Source organism: Pseudochaenichthys georgianus, chromosome 10, assembly GCF_902827115.2.
Source record: "Pseudochaenichthys georgianus chromosome 10, fPseGeo1.2, whole genome shotgun sequence".
NCBI lineage: Eukaryota > Metazoa > Chordata > Actinopteri > Perciformes > Channichthyidae > Pseudochaenichthys > Pseudochaenichthys georgianus.
In genome coordinates this window covers 14,090,734-14,107,910 of record NC_047512.1, presented here as the reverse complement: position 1 = coordinate 14,107,910, position 17,177 = coordinate 14,090,734, and the positions used below count along the sequence as shown (strand labels likewise).

General features: G+C 43.1%; 1 protein-coding gene across 1 annotated transcript in view; it reads right to left on the bottom strand.

Annotated features, from left to right (window-relative positions):
• diaph2 (diaphanous-related formin 2) overlaps nt 1–17,177 on the bottom strand; it is a 429,613-nt gene that overhangs the window by 160,098 nt on the left and 252,338 nt on the right. The window contains exons 23-24 of the mRNA XM_034093628.2: nt 15,218–15,319; nt 12,475–12,714 (exon numbers count right to left, since the gene is read on the bottom strand). Of these exons, the coding sequence (XP_033949519.1) occupies nt 12,475–12,714; nt 15,218–15,319 (342 nt within the window). The remainder of the gene's footprint in view (nt 1–12,474; nt 12,715–15,217; nt 15,320–17,177) is intronic.

The window sequence follows — 17,177 nt, the reverse complement described above, 5'->3', positions numbered from 1 at the left end:
GAGGAGAAGTACACCATGTACCTCTGAACTGTAGTGGATTAGAAGTACAAAGTAGCAAAAGAAACATTGAAATACTTAAATAAAGTACAAGTATCTCAAAATTGTACCCAAGTAGTACTTGAGTTTATGAACTTAGTTACTTTACACCAGTGGCTATAAAGATAGAAAGAGTAAGCCTTGCACAGAGGCATGAAAATACATTTTCAAAATGCTCAACAGTACTGCCAAAATGTTAAACTCACTGCTACACAATTAAAATAAATGCTTTTATATATATTTATATTAGATGTGACTCTTTGGCGTTTCTGTTAGTAACACTGCTGCTTTAGTTGTTCTGACTGCTAAAATCATCTGTTATTCCTAATTTTAAAGCCGATATTCCGTGGGGCTCGGATCCTTGTCACCTTTTTCATACCTGATGAGTTTGTATCCCTGATTATATTTAAGACTGTTTCCCTTTTTTTAAGAAAAGTATCGAAAAAGAATCGGAATCGCAATTCTTGACTTGGTATCGGTATCGAAACCAAAATGTTGGTATCGTGACAACACTAATTAGTTATATGTAATACAGAGAGGGTAAGATGGGAGAGGTAACACTTATTATGTAATAAGATTTTCTTTGTATTATATTAAGAAACATTTGATTAATTAAGTATAAATAATGTGGTATAGTCAGTGCAGTGTTTTGATTATCACTACATATTGTGTGCAGTTTCACAAAAAATAAAGTATTTATGCTTTAAAGTCGTATATTTAGCCTTATTTAATTGTGTGCTTGGTGTTGGATTTTACTGATTATGGTCTGAGGGTGCGTTTGGGCTCAGGTAATAAGATCCGATGAAACTGGAAGCATATTAGCTTTGTAAAGTGAATATCATTGACATAATAAGAAGGGACCAAGACCACACGTAATTTAGGTGTAAGATACAAAAAATGTACATACGTATGTACATTCTTGTCACATATTGTTAAGTTAATTGAATCAAAAGTAAATGTATAAGTTGTCATAACCACTTTTACGCTCAACTGACGGATAGCATAAAATACAGTGGAAGGTTAAAAAAAAGAAAATGGACAGGTGAAGCAGCTGTGCCACAAGTCGTTTTTAATGGACTTGGCTTTAAAATTACGGCTCATAGGCAAGGATGTCTAGTTGTGTTAAGTATCTGTTACATCGCCTCGTCTCTCAAAGCAAGAGAGAGAAGAAGTCCCGCTGTCTCCGCTCATCAGAAGCCAACCTCATATCCATCCCCACCCACATCACCGGACCTGGGGGGACAGAGCCTTCTCTGTCGCTGCCCCCTCTCTCTGGAACTCACTCCCACAACCCATCAGAGACTGCACTGACCTCACCACCTTCAAAAAACTCACCTCTTCAATCTGGCTTTTAATGTGTGATTGTTTTTGTATTATTTGACTTTAACTTTAACTATATATGTATTTGTTGTTCCTTTATTTTATTTTATCTTCACTATATATTAGGGGTGTAACGGTACACGTACCGAAATTATTCGGTACGGGCCCTTCGGTTCGGTACACGTGTGTACCGAAAGTGTACCGAACGAATATAACGTTAAACGTAAAAAATTGAGAACGTGAACAACTTCTTGGAAGTAATCTCAGGTGCTGCGTCGCAGCATTCAGAGTAATTTGCTCCCATTGTGTTCAACGCATAGAGCGAGCAAGTCAATTCATTGGACGAGCTGGTCAGAGGGATGCGTTCAAATGTAGTCAGTAATTTGAGGAACTGTAGAAATGGCGAACGCAGATAAAGTTGAGCTCGAAAATCCTCCAGCATCATTGAAGTCTCCGGTTTGGGAACATTTTGGTTTCGCAGTTACGTACAAGGATGACGGACAAAGACAGGTGGACCGAACCAAAGCTGTTTGTCGGCATTGTTCAACTAAAATTGGTTACACGGCTGTCAATACATCAAACTTGCACACTCATTTGAAAAGGCATCACCCGAACGTGAATATCACCGGTACCAAAAGACTGAAGTGCAAACCCAACTCCCGCTAGCATTTAAGCCTCCACCACTCGCAAAAACTTCAGACCGAGCCAAAGCTATTACAAACGGCAAATATCCTTATGTTGCCATGTTAGCAAAGCGCTACCTGGCTGTATCTGCTACCTCTGTCCCTAGCGAGAGGGTGTTCTCCACAGCAGGAGACATTGCTAGTGCCAGCAGATCTGCCCTTTCGGCAAGCAATGTGGACAAGTACATTTTTCTTTAAAAAAACATGAAAATACAATGACAAGCAAGTCCTAATGTCAAGCTGGCTGCTTAGGTACTAGTACAGTAAAGTTCAAATACAGATTATTTCAGTTCATCGAAAAGCTGCACCTTAATGTTTATTTTATTATATTTTATATTTATTTGAGTTAATATACATAGTTTAATAATACTTAAAAACCAAAAACTAATAGTTTATGTTTTGTGAGTACTAGAACAGTACAGTTCAAATACAGATTATTTCAGTTCATCGAAATGCTGCACCTTAATGTTTATTTTATTATATTTTGCATTTATTTGAGTGAATATTCATAGTTTAATAATAATTAAAAACCCAAAACTAATAGTTTATGTTTTGTGAGTACTAGAACAGTACAGTTCAAATACAGATTATTTCAGTTCATCGAAATGCTGCACCTTAATATTTATTTTATTATATTTTGTATTTATTTGAGTGAATACATTATTCACAGTTTAATAATAATTAAAAAAAAATATGTTATGTTTTGTGAGAATTTTTTCTGCTGTACCGAAAACGTACCGAACCGAACCGTGACCTAAAAACCGAGGTACGTACCGAACCGAAATGTTTGTGAACCGTTACACCCCTACTATATATGTAAAGCGTCTTTGAGCACCTGTAACAGCGCTAACAAATTAAATCTATTATTATTATTATTAAGTCGTTGATGTACACACATGAAACTAGAAAGTTAAATAAGTAGTTTAAGCCTTTGTTTTATTGTATAGGCCTTGTATGACCAACAACACATTGCATTGTCTCTCCCTTGGGTATGGACATTGGCTTAATGAGGGTAAATATTGATATATATTTTTAAATGAAAATGTGATATTCACTGTTAGATTCATTCACATATGTTTTCTAGCGTTTTGCCCTTTACAACTTTTTGTTTATTTTGCGTTGAAGACATACATAATGATATAGATGCATGTAACAGGTTAGATTATTAACCAAAAGACTAGTTATTATGACAGTATTATGTGAACTGTATTTGTAGTTTGTTGAGCTATAACTAATGCTGTTGGTAGTGGTTCCACATTATGTTAAGGGTCAATTTAAGCTCAGGATGAATCCCACATAAAGCCCAAGGAGCTGATGTTTCATTCATACACTTTTACATCAGGAGTTGTATTCCATGCAGCTTAAAGGTATCGTGATAACTGTGCCAAGTGTTGTGGATAATCTGTGCACAGTTTGTAGTGAGCTGGTCTGTCAAAGGGCCATTTTGAATTCTAGTCCATCCTTTGGCCAATTTAAGTCTGTGTTGAATGCCAAAAGTTCAAACGTCTTTATCATCAGAGCTCCAAACCTATGGAATGCTCTACTTGAAGATACTAGTTTTACCTCTGAAAATAACTTTGGAACTACCTTTTTAAACATGTTGTACACTAACTACTTTCAATGTGTATCATCCCATCAAGCATTAACAAGATGAAGTGTTTATAAATGCTACTACTCCAAACAAATCTGTTCATTTGAAATTGATGGAATAATGCTGTTTCATTACACTGTAGCTGGAAGCAAATTCTAAACAGTGATATCATTCAATCTCTCACTACATAAATTGCCTTGAGGTAGCATTATTTCAAATCCCTGACTGGTTAGTAATATACAATCCAATATATTCAGCATTTAGAGTGGCAAGGTTGTTTACAAGCAAACACAACCCCCCTTATATATCCAGATCAGAAATAAATAAATAACACAATAATTAACTAATAACAGAAGAAGCAGCAATGGGAATAAAGAAGCTTCACCATAACAGAAGGATTGTCGGCTCTTGATTGCTCAATTTAACTTCTGCAGATGGAGCTGCAGCACAGGGCATCACATTTTATACCTGCTCTTATAGCAGTTATATCTGATAATATGTAGAAGAAGAACAATAATGGAAAGTACTATACAGTAAACAGAGACACATAGAGAACGAGTTGTGTGAATATAAGAACCAAGTTACTTCAATGTGTACATGGGGTCTGTAATTGTATAATCAAAATACTATATTTCAAGAGCAGGACACAAGGTCAGCTGGGTAGAGGACTCTCTTTTAACCAAGTGTCTAGGTAGCGTGTTCTGTTTAACTTCATCTGAACACAAATGGTTGCCATGTGGTCATTAATTATTAAGCCCAGCCTGTAACTGGGATTTATTCAGTGGGATAAAACCCAAGAGGAAAAAACATATTTCATTGTTTTTGAGTCACACAGCAGATGGTTTTATCCAATCACTCAATATGTTTCATAAGAGAATCTCTGATTTATTCTGTACTTTTCTTACAATATGGATATTCCTTGGATAAATATGGGTAAAACTATAGGTTACTTACGTAACCCAAGTTCTCAGAGTAACATGAAGTGAGATGTCTCACTATGGGATGCGCCTCAACGCGTATGCAAACAGAAGCATCAATCTCATGACGCCAATCCTGATTGGCTGGTGATCTTGACGTCTACGTCAGGGAATCCACCCACCCTTTAAGTAGCTTGCGCTACGTCGCAGCGTTATTCAAAATAAGCACCTCTTCTCGCTTCGCCTTAGCAAGAAGGGCCGTCTGGTGAGACATCTCACTTCATGTTACTCTGAAGTCTGGGGTTACGTAAGTAACCTATAGTTCTCATTCATAACACTCCGTTCGATGTCTCACTATGGGATATTGAAACTCCCGTATTGCTAGACATGCTTATCTCGAAAATCACCAAAACAACCAGAACTTAACAGGTAGAGCTCTGACTCAACACGGGGCCCAGCACTGCGCGGGCCACACTTGGAGCAGAGACATCTAGCCTGTAAAAGCGGACAAAAGTGAGCGACGAGGACCAGCTCGCTGCTGCACAAATGTCTTGGATGAAAACACCCTTGAACAAAGCCCAGGATGTAGCCAGTCCACGAGTAGAATGAGCATGCATGCCCGTTGGTGCCTGCAAACCCTGACTCGTATAAGCCAGAGCAATCGCTTCCACAATCCAGTGGGAGAGCCGTTGCCTGGTAACGGGCTTGCCCTTATGAGGGTTAGCCCAGGATACAAAGAGTTGGTCATTGCATCGAAACTCTTTTGACCTGTCCATATAGATGCGTAAAGCACGGACTGGATACAGCAAATGTGGCCGCTGTTCCTCAGAGGAACACAGTGGCGGAGGAAATGCCTCAATGTCAATGGGGGTACATGAGCCAACCACCTTAGGTACAAAGGCAGGGTTGGGCTTCAGCAACACTCTTGTTTGCCCCGGGGCAAACTGAGTGCATGAAGGATGTACAGAGAGCACATGAATGTCACTGACCCGCTTGGCGGATGCCAGGGCCAGTAACAACACTGTCTTCAGTGACAGGTGTTTCATGTCAGCTTCTTCCAGGGGTTCAAATGGAGGTCGAGTGAGCCCATCTAAAACCACTGCCAGGTCCCATAAGGGCACCAGTGACCTGGAGACAGGGAGGAGCCTGCGAGCCCCTTTCATAAAACGGCAGACCAAAGGATGTTGGCTAGCCGTCTTTCCCTCAAAGCCCACATGGCATGCAGCAATAGCAGCCATGTACACCTTGATCGTGGAGAAAGCTCTGTGTTTATCGATCAAGTCCTGTAGGAATGATAAAATCACCCCGACAGGATATTGAAAATAGATGTGTCCTTTTTGAAGGCACTACTCCTCAAACACCCTCCACTTACAGTCATAGAGGGACCTGGTGGAGGAAGCTCTTGCACTCTGAATAGTGTTTATCACCTTCTGAGGGAGCCCCATTGTATTCAGATTGTACCACTCACGGGCCAGGCCCATAGTGCCAAGCACTATGGGTGTGGGTGAAAAATCGCCCCCCCCCCCGCCTGAGACAGTATGTCCCTGCGTAGCGGGAGCTGCCACGGCTGCCCGCACAGCAGTACATTGCAGGCCAGTGTGGAGCTATTAGGTTCAGTGTGTGGCGTTGTTCTCTCACTCTGGCCAGAGTTGGGGGTATCAGAGCCAGGGGTAGGAAGGCGTACAGAAGGACCGGAGGCCAAACGTGCGCGAGCGCATCCACGCCTAACAGTGCGTTTAAATCGCGCATTGAAAAGAACAGCTGACATTGAGCGTTTTCTTTTGAGGCGAACAGATCCACCGCGGCCCAGCCGTAACGCACCCACAGCTGACTCACAATTATTGGATGTAGAGTCCAGTCTGCATATAGTGGTGCACCTCTGGACAGCAGATCTGCCCGAGGTTCATCACTCCTGGTACGTGCGTCGCTCTCAGAGAGAGGAGACGTCCGCACCTCCATAAGATCAGTTTGCGTGCCAGCATGTGTAACTGGAGAGAACGCAAACCCCCTTGGCGGTTTATATACGTTATTGTGGTCGTGTTGTCTGTCCTCACGAGGACATGATGTCCTCTGAGAAAAGGCAGAAAGCGTTTCAGGGTGAGGAACACCGCTAAAAGCTCCAGATAATTTATGTGTGACCGTTGGAGGTCTCTGCTCCCAGAGACCCCTCACAGGTCGACCTTCGTATATACCCCCCCAGCCCGTCAGACATGCGTCTGTGGTGACCACCTTCCGCGATAGGACAGCACCCATAGATACGCCCAGTACTAGAAAAGTCGGATGCAGCCAGTGACGCAGTGCCATTACGCATTTCATAGTGACCATCACTCTCCGCGTGCCATGACGCACGGGGTCCAGTCTGAGGGCAGCTACCCAGCACTGAAACTCCCTCATGTGTAAGCATCCCAGTCGTACCACCAGGATGGCTGACGCCATGAGCCCCAGTAACTGCAGACATGATCTGAAGAGAACACATTTGCGTGGCTGGAAATGAGCGAGTCAAGCCCTGAAGGCGTTCACTCTATCTGCTGACAGGCGGGCTGTAAAGGGCACAAATTCAGGCGTAGGCCCAGGAAGAGTACAGTCTGGGCTGGGGACAACATGCTCTTTTCTGTGTTTATTACGAAACCCAGGTCGAGCATGTGTTACGAGGACATTCGTCTGCGTAATAGCCTCTTGCTCCGACTGTGCGAGAAGGAGCCAATCGTCCAGATAAGTTGCCAGGCGAATACCCTGTTGTCTTAACGGGGCTATCGCGGCTTCCGTACATCGTACAAACACTCGTGGGCTGAGAGACAGACCGAAGGGAAGTACTATGTACTCGTAACAGACACCCTGAAAGGCGAACCTCAGATATTTCCTGTGTGGGTAATATACTGGGATGTGGAAATATGCATCTTTCAGGTCGACTGATGTGAACCAATTGTTTTGGCGCACGAGACGCAACAGAGATGTGTGAGTGAGCATTCTGAATTTGTATCTTTTGAGATATTTGTTCAGAGCCCTCAAATCTAGTATAGGCCAAATCCCGTTCCCTCCCCGTTTTGGAACGAGGAAATACTTGGAATAAAAGCCGCTCTGACTCTGTTCGGAGGGTATTATGGATATAGCCTTCTTGTCTAGTAGCGAGAGGATCTCTTGCTCAAGAATATGGGCCGACTCTCCCCGGGCTTGCGAATGCAGAATGCCCGAAAAGTGAGGGGGGGTGACAGCGAATTGGAGTCTGTAACCCCGTGTTTTTGTCTTGAAAACCCAAGCAGAATCTGTGAGCATCCTCCACTTTTCGCTTCTCAAAGTGAGTGGAGATGTCACATCTCTGTTGTCTGCCCTCTGTGTCTTTATTTTGTTGTGTCATGGGGCCCTCTAGTGTCTGAACACGGTGGTACCCCAGGTTGACAACCCCGGTCGACACTGTGCATGCGCGTGGCGGTGATGCCTTCACAGCCCCGTCCATCGTCCGCCTTCTGAGAGAGGTAGCAGCCACTCTTAGAAGGGGGGTAGACGTTAGACTGCTTATTGTTTTTATCGTCTTTCTTTTCATTTTTATTGACTGTGCCCTTGGCTTTAAGCCTGGAAACGACAGTGGAAAATGATTTATTAAAAGACAATAGTGATGACATGTGTTTGCGTGACTTAAACGAGCAGCGGAGCTTGCTGTCGTTGATGTTAAGTCCATTTCCCTCATGGCGCGAACTTGAGGATGACGTTCTGACATCACTCGAGGCGGCGGGAAGATGGGGGCATGGTTGCACCCCGGAAACACATGAGCATCTAACACTGGAACGTGTTCTGGAGCTGGAGAACAAGGAACTTCCAGCTCCTTTATCGAGGATAGGAGGCTGTCAGGCCGCCCTCTTCTTCTTCCTCATCTGGTGGCTGAAAGTCTGGGCCGGCTGTGCCTGAGCGGCTGCTGCCGGAACCGTAGACTTTCTTGGCCAGCTCGTCCTCGCCTCGTGTCTTCTTCGAAGCTAGAGCGGAGCCAAATATGCCCTCGGGAACAATAGGCATGTCCAAGACGTCCTCTTTTTCCCGGTCTGGAAGGTTCGTCAGGGTAAGCCACCTGGCTCTCTCCTGTACCACCATTATCTCCAGTGTTTTGCCCGTGGCTTGGAATGCACAGCGCTGCACACGGAGGCAAATGTCCGTCATTGCTGCGATTTCGTCCCACACGGCAGGCTCAGGTTTGATCGCCATGTCCTCGCAGAGCTCCGCCTGGTAGGCGGTCAGCAGCGAGGTGACGTTGAGCACCCTGGCGGACAAAGCTGCGGCTTTATAGGCTCGTTCGGTCATTGCTGACTGGAAGCGGTCTGCCTTTGCCGGTAGCGTGGGGTTCCTGCTCGGTGCCGAAGCCAGCCGCGGTTGGAGGTGGGCTGCCACCAGCGGTTCCATGGGCGGCATGCGGAGCAGGCCGAGCTTCTCCATGTCGACACAGTCCAAAGAGGAGGCACCCTGGATTGGGGCCTTATTGCTGAAATGGCGGTATCTCCACGAGACCGACACCTCGTCCAGCATCTCTGGAAAGACTGGGAGAAGCTGCTTCCTCATCCTCGCTGCTTGGGGCAAGTTCTTCCCCTCATAGCGAGATCTGGAAGTCTCCTTGGCCACTTCAGGCCAGGGGATGTCCAGCCTGGACGCAGCGCGTTGGCACACGGTCTGCAAGTCCATACTGAGGCAGGGTGAAGCTGGTGTGTTTTCGCCCGGGGGAGTGGACATCGCCTCCGGCTTGGCAGCATGGGCAGATGAAACGAAGATGTCATCTTCGTGCTCATCCGAGTCGGATAAGAGGAACTCAGAGGCATCCTCTTCATCCTCCTACATATAATCCAGCTGTAGGACATCCTCCGCGGGTGGAACCACGGTGAGGTCCAGTTGGGAGCCCCAGCTTGACACAGCGCGTGGCTCCGCTCTAGCGGCTCTTGCCGCCACCGGGCCCCAGCCTGACACGGCGCAGGGCTCCGATTCCGCGGCTACCGCGGCTACCGCCGTTGTTGAGCCCCAGCCTGACACAGCGTGGAGGCTCTTGACGGTGAAGCGGGCACAATGCCCTGGTGTGAGTCCGGGCCTGAGATCCTAAACCCGCAGCCGCAGAGCCGTGCCTCCGACTCCTCTGGTGTGAGGGAGAGAAGGGTCCATCCTCGTTTGCCGGGGTGTCGGCGTGGAGGGACAAGCTAGTAACAGGTATGTTACCGAAAAAAAATCCAACCTTATTGTTATTCCGAAAGGAAAAAACGACGGGGTATATTTTTCTTCAAAAAATATTAACTGGTGTGTTAATATCTTTCTTATCTCCGTCTCCTCTGGTGTGAGGGAGAGAAGAGTCCGTCCCCGCTTGCCGTGGTGTCGGCGTGGAGGGACAAGCTAGTAACAGGTATGTTACCGAAAAAAAATCCAACCTTATTGTTATTCCGAAAGGAAAAAACGACGGGGTATATTTTTCTTCAAAAAATATTAACTGGTGTGTTAATATCTTTCTTATCTCCGTCTCCTCTGGTGTGAGGGAGAGAAGAGTCCGTCCCCGCTTGCCGTGGTGTCGGCGCGGAGGGATAAACTAGCAACAGGTATGTTACTGTTTGAAGAAAAAATCAAACATTACCGTTATTTAGAAAGAATAAACGGCGGGGCAGATTACAATATTAACTGGTGTGTTAATATTTGTTCAATTCTTCTGCAAAGCAAAAAAGTAACCGGCAAGCGCCCGTCGACCGAATGTTAGCTTGGGTTCAGTCTGTGGACCGTTAAGCTAGCCCGGCTACTGATATTCGAGATGTGCTCTGAAGCGAGAAGAGATGTAGAGATGTTTGAATGACGCTGCGACGTAGCGCAAGCTACTTAAAGGGTGGGTGGATTCCCTGACGCTGACGTCAAGATCACCAGCCAATCAGGATTGGCTTAATGAGATTGATGCTTCTGTTTGCATACGCATTGAGGCGCATCCCATAGTGAGACATTGAACGAAGTGTTATGAATGAGAACTGTTCCTATCATTACATTTGCTTACATGTCATTGACACTTAACGATAGTGACATGTATTCCACATTCCACCGCAGTCCTTCTAAAGCCACAGCGGATGTTTGCAATATGCATGTGACCAGGTGGGCTCCCAGGAGATGTGGGTGTCCTTGGCCGGAAGTGGGGCTGCGGTGAATGGTTGTAGGTGGGTCAGAGTATGCCCTTCCTCATACTAGTCATTCCCATAATCAACCTCATCCTCCCTGATGAGCCCATTAGGTACCCTAGACCTGCCACCCAGGGGGCCATTTACTGGATTGACTAAAGTGAGAAAGTAGACTTTTTTCTTGTCCATCTATAATGGCCCAATCAGCCCCCTGAGGCATTACCACGCTCTATAACTGACACTCCACACTGATTCAGTCCGCCTGCAGAAATACGGAAGGCACACTGGATTCACCGTACTAAAACCCTTTTCACACCTGCAAAGATGACTGGCTTCACAAGTGCATGTAAGGCGGTAGGTAGCTTTATGTCATTCCCACGTTGGTCTCACATATGGAAAAACTCCCATGTTGAGTGTTCTCACATGACTGATCCATTTGACATGATGGCTTTTTCTTCTCATGACATTTGTAGGACTGCTACAGAACCGCAGAGTTGAGAATAATTTCACACCGGCTGCATTTTTATATTTGTGTTGGTCATTTCTCCTCCCTTCTTGATCGCTAATTTTAGGAAAAGCTGGGAGAAAGTATGCACCACCCCCCTTCATCGCCCTCACAAGGTTTTTCCAAGCACTCTACAAGCTGCCCAATACATCTTCTTATCAGTTTTTATCATCAATTAGATAAGACACTGACAATGGTTGCCTAAGCTACAAAGCACCAGAGTGTGAAAGCTACTTTAAAGAGAGAAGATAGAAAGCACTTATTTGGCTCTCAATTAAATATATTGACATGCTTTTGATTTTGTAAATGTGTTGCTGGAACTTCATCTTTTCAAGCAGTTGGCAATGAATAAAGTCAAACATTATGAGGATTAATTTGAACAATGTGCATTTGCCAAGTTTTAGATTTTGTATGGAGATGTATGGGGAATATGTCCTCAAGGTGTGTGTAAACAGGTTTGCTAATAGAGCGTGCGTGTGCTCTGTGTTGCTGTGTGACCATGGCTGCCAGTCCTCTCTTTCACACCATTGGCATGCCGTGATTTTTTTACCTGGCAGTGGACACAGATATTAGCACTCTCTGGCAAGTTCCACTGTGCTCTACATGTTTTGATATGTGTTGTATTGAAACATTGTTTTTAATTAATAGGTACTGAAGATTTGAGAAGACCACATTCCTTCAAGGTACTTTAAGGAATGCTTGAAAAAGGCTCAACTGATGACTTCTGTTTACACCCAGTAGACCTTTTATCTTGCAGCAAATGGATCTTTTGAAATTGTCTCTTTCATATGAGAGTAGCATTTGATTAAGGCTCAACGAGTCTGACTGAGAATGATAAGTATGCATTTCAATGTTCATAACATAAGACAGTTTAATGACTGAAACAAATCCCAATCCATACACTGTTACATAACACTTTTCAGTCAGATGATTATTCTATGTCTTTAGAAATCATTAAAGAACCTTGATACTCCAATAATACTTACTGACCTAGAATGTTGTTTCTTTCTCTCTATCAAGTGCTTTGCTTTGCACGTATGTGTTACTTCATGCACCTGCAACCCTGTGGGACTTTTGACCAGATAACACGCATACGAGTTCTGCGACACTTATTCTCTGAGGCTTCCCTGTGATCTACTGAGGCTTAGATTGAGCCAAATGATTTGTTTTGCTTTGGACACATTTTAATAAATGTAAATGTATTCATATATAAATAGACGCATTTACATACATGTTTGCGTTGCTCCTTTTATGTCAATATCAGTTCATTGTTCACATCACGGTGTGTGTCTGTGTGGTGTGTTACCTTGCAAAGGAAGTTGACGTTGAAACCAAACGTCTGGGCATTCCTTGAGCCGGCATTCATGTAATTGCCGACCAGCAACACCAACTCCAGGAGTTTGCTTAGGCCTTCACTCTTCTTCACCTCCTCACAGGCAAATGTCACATTCATGATGTCCGGCCGGATGTTGTTCACCTGCTCCTCAAACGTCAGCTTGAATATAATGCCGTTAAGACGTGGTCGTAGCAGTTTTACTGAACTCATCTGAGGGTAAGAAACAAAAAACAATGTAGGAATACTTTAGCTTGTACATAATAACAAAAACAAGGCATTGCTACAGTTGTGCAGTTTTCAGGGTAATTGTTAAGAGCCGATTTTCATCTTGTAGCCGTCCCTCAACATATCTACATGGCGAGTGACCCTAAATTGCCACCTGCAACCACTGGTACCAAGTTTCAAAATGAACACATTTGTTCTCTGTAGGGCAGGGGCGGGAATGCTGGCATGATTTACAAATATCACTGTAGTACTTGCAGAAACTTGCACCTTCTTTTTGAGAGAAACACAATGTCCCCATACAAAACGGACATGAGGTGAACGTTAGTATAACAAATGCTATGGGCCATCCCTCTTAACGTACTTTATGTAAGTTCACCAGTTGTCTGATTCACTTTTAAAAGTGTATATATTAAGTAAAGTGCAAAACTTGAAAACACTGACGGTGTTTGCTCCCTTGACAGGACGATGCACATGATAGACCAATAAAGCACATCTCTATATGAGTAAATAATGTGATTATTCAAGCATGAATTATCATAGTTATTTGAAAATGATTTTAGAATCCAAGTTCTAACAGCACTAGAACTTGGTTGGTTGTATAATGACATAGAATGAATCATTTAAAGTCACACTACTTTAGTGTTGTTACTGATTTGATCATCAAATACCCTCGTCAGCCAATCAGATTAACCTCTCTTCTGTCTCCCTCGTGACTTTCTGATTGATAAAGGAATTTACTCTTAAAAGGATCTGTTGTAAATAATATAACGGCCTCAATCAATAATTGTTGGCTTGGGAGTAGAATCACTGAAGTCAGAATACATGAGAGGAAATATAGTTATGAAAATGGGAAAAAAAATAAAACAAATTGGGTTTTGGCTGTAAGATAAGTAGAAAAGCAGCAACAACAGACACAATATTCAGATTGCTGCTTAATCCAATGCTTCAAGGCAACCTTCAGATCCAGCCCATAATGTTTCATTACTGCTCAAATGTATTCATGTGCATGGGGAAGTTGTCTATCAAACAACACCCCCACTCTCCCCACAACAACAAACGCAACCATCTCACATCCTCACACAAACACACACATAAGCACACACACTCATCGCCACTCCCTCACTTGATTTGCATACAATAAGGAGAAATCACAATGAAAGTGAGAACATTGGTGACAGCTCTGTCAGAGTAAAGCTTGAACATGGCTTATTTCCCAGGAGAACTAAATAGCTCAGCATTGAGGAGCTCTTCATCAGTGGGCCGGTATATGACCACAAAATTGGTGTGATCACAGGGGGGAACTGCCACCCCTGCTTCATTACATCTCCTAAAAGACATAGGCAGAACAAATTATTATTAACAACTAAAAAGAATAGCTCAAAAGATGGAGCACATCTTCGACCTTTGTGTCTAAATTAAACACACATTTAGACAAAGTGTGGAATGTATTTATATGATCTTGTTGTAAAGTTGAGTTAAAAGATAACACTTTATTGTCCAGTTGCTTAAAGTGCTGGGTATTCACTTGGTTGAATGGATGGCAAGAGCAGTTAATTCCAAACGAATCACAGCTGTAACTAAGAGGAAAGGTCAGAACAGCTTGAAAAGCTTGATGATGTACTTCCCTTCTTTGAAAACTGATTTACAGAACACCTATTTTAAGTCACTCTTTGTGTTAAGTAAAGTTACACAGGTGTATGAAAAAGGTTCACGCAACACACATCCCACATTTTAACTGTCTTATATATTCAAGGGAAACATGTCAGTAGATTAGGTACAATTCCAGATTGGACCTTAAATGCTCACCTGCTTAATCTGAGCTGTAATTACATGCTAATCATTAAGAGTTGTCTGAAAAATATATTGCTTTCTGAAGGCTATATTGTAAATTTAGTTTGTTACCAAGAGCATTATTAATCCTTTGGCTGCAAAAGATAAAACGCTGGCTGGTGTTTATATATTGATTAGAGGATGGGGATACATCACTAAGTGGGTCGAGTGCAGCTGCATGCTTTTCAAATAACTTTTTTTTACAGACAGGATTCATAGCCTTAGGGTTTGATTTTATCTCGAGACAACATTGACAGTTGATGTCAAAAATATAAGTTCTTGCTGCTAAATCCTAATCAAGAACGATTGAAATGTTCTTGGCGAGTAAAAATCGCTTCTTTTTTTTTGAGTGTCTCTGTCATTTGGAAGCTGTGTTATTAAATATGCCCCTTATATGTTTAAAATGTTGAAAGTCTCTGAAATCGCTGTCTAAACTCAGCAGTCCCCTCAAAAATAATGTGTGAAACAACACTGGGGGGGGCACGTTTGGGAGTCTGTGCGAGGTATTGAGGCACAAAGAGAGTGGGCATACAAATAAAATTGAATTTCTCAACTGTGCATGCTTGCAAGTGTTTGACTATAGCAGACTGGGAGAATGACTGTGTATACTGTGTGTTTTCTTGAGGCGATCCAGTAGTCACCAGGAAATTATACTCACCACAATGCCAAACTGCTCCGACTCCACTAGCTCTTCATATTCACCCTTTAGTTCCGCTAGCGCATTCAGCTCTTTCTGCTCCGGTAGGTTCTTTATCAGGTTCTACAAATGGAAGAGCACACACACACACACACACACACACACACACACACACACACACACACACACACACACACACACACACACACACACACACACACACACACACACACACACACACACACACACACACACACACACACACACACACACACACACACACACACACACACACACACACACACACACACACACACACACACACACACACACACACACACACACACACACACACAGAGTGGAAGCTAGTGTTAATGCAAATCTCATTTTCTGTTTATGTCAGGATAAAATCACCTCACATACAAGGATGACAGGGTAACTCACACAGTAGGAGAGAGGAGCCTATACAGGCAAAGCTGCTGAGTTTGTTCCTATTCAACTTACCCAGCTATAGTTCACATTTAGAAAAAAAAACTTTGTATTAACATATCATTTCTTTCACAACAGGCAGTACAGAACGGCAACTAAGATGCTAATGAAGACAAATAAAAGATGAACATACGAAGCTAACAGGGAAGTGCCAGATAGTGCAGTTCCCTTAATGGACACTTGAGACAACGACAACAAGCTTTAAGGTTGGCTGACCAGCTGCTGCTGGTAGTGCCCAAGACCAGGCTCAAAACCTGAGGGCACCGAGCCTTCGCAGCAGCTGGCCCCAGGCTCTGGGTCAGCCAAGACACTAGGTTTTTTTTAATCCACACTTAAAACCCACTTTTTCTCTGGCCTTCTAGTCAGAGCGGAGCACGACTCCTGACATTCCCCTTTGTGTGATTTTTTATTTTTGCTGTTGTGTTTCTATTGTATGTACAGCACTTTGGCTCGACCAAAAATCGTTTTAAAAATGTGCTATACAAATAAAACTTGATTTGATTTGAACAAGCAGTAACATTTAACAACATTAAGAACTGAAATTAACATGTTTATAGCTTTTCTCCTTAGAGAATAGACATATTTTAGATTGTTGCATTTAATGCTTTCACATTGTCTATTGTTTTACGGTGTGTGTGTGTGTGTGTGTGTGTGTGTGTGTGTGTGTGTGTGTGTGTGTGTGTGTGTGTGTGTGTGTGTGTGTTTGTGTATGTTATGTTTGTTTATTTGACTGTACAGCACTTTGGTCTGGAGGTTTTAAAGTGATTTATAAATAAAGCTGTATTGTATGTTGTAAAAAAACGGATTGGGACTTCATTATGGAACATTATTAGGGGTGAAGTATTGTATAACTCACATGTCTAAATGTAAATGATATCAAGGCTAAGAATCATGCATAGTTTGGATGTGTCTGATTTAAGTAAGAGGTGGGCGCAATCACAGGTTGCTAGCTGCTAGCTGCCTGCTCTGAACATTCCTCCGCTGACTGCATTATGTAATAACATGAGCAAGGTAGTGTCTGCACAGCAATGTTGCCTACTTTCAATGCAGCCCACTTTAAAGCTTAAACATTGCCCTTTAGAAACCAATGGATGATGTCTAATATATCCCTATTGAATAAAGTCTACAGACAGTGAACATTCAACTTGTGTGGGTGGTCAAGTTCTTACATTCACAACTTATCATCCATGTGTAAATGAATACGGATTATTTATCGAACTTCCTTTGGGTTCTGATACTTTCAACATTTCTCATCCCATTTTCTATCTTTATTACAGAACATTTCAGAATGCATAAAGGTTTGCTGATGGTCCGATAGGAGGATAAGTAGATAAGGTCACATAATCACTGCTCACTGTTGGCTTTTTACTGTGACAGTGGTGGCCCTTAGCCAATTACAGAACATGTCAGGGACCTTCAGATGAGTGACCTTCTACTGCATAATCCACATCACCTTGCAATTGTCTTAAAAGTAAATTGAGAAATTTAATTA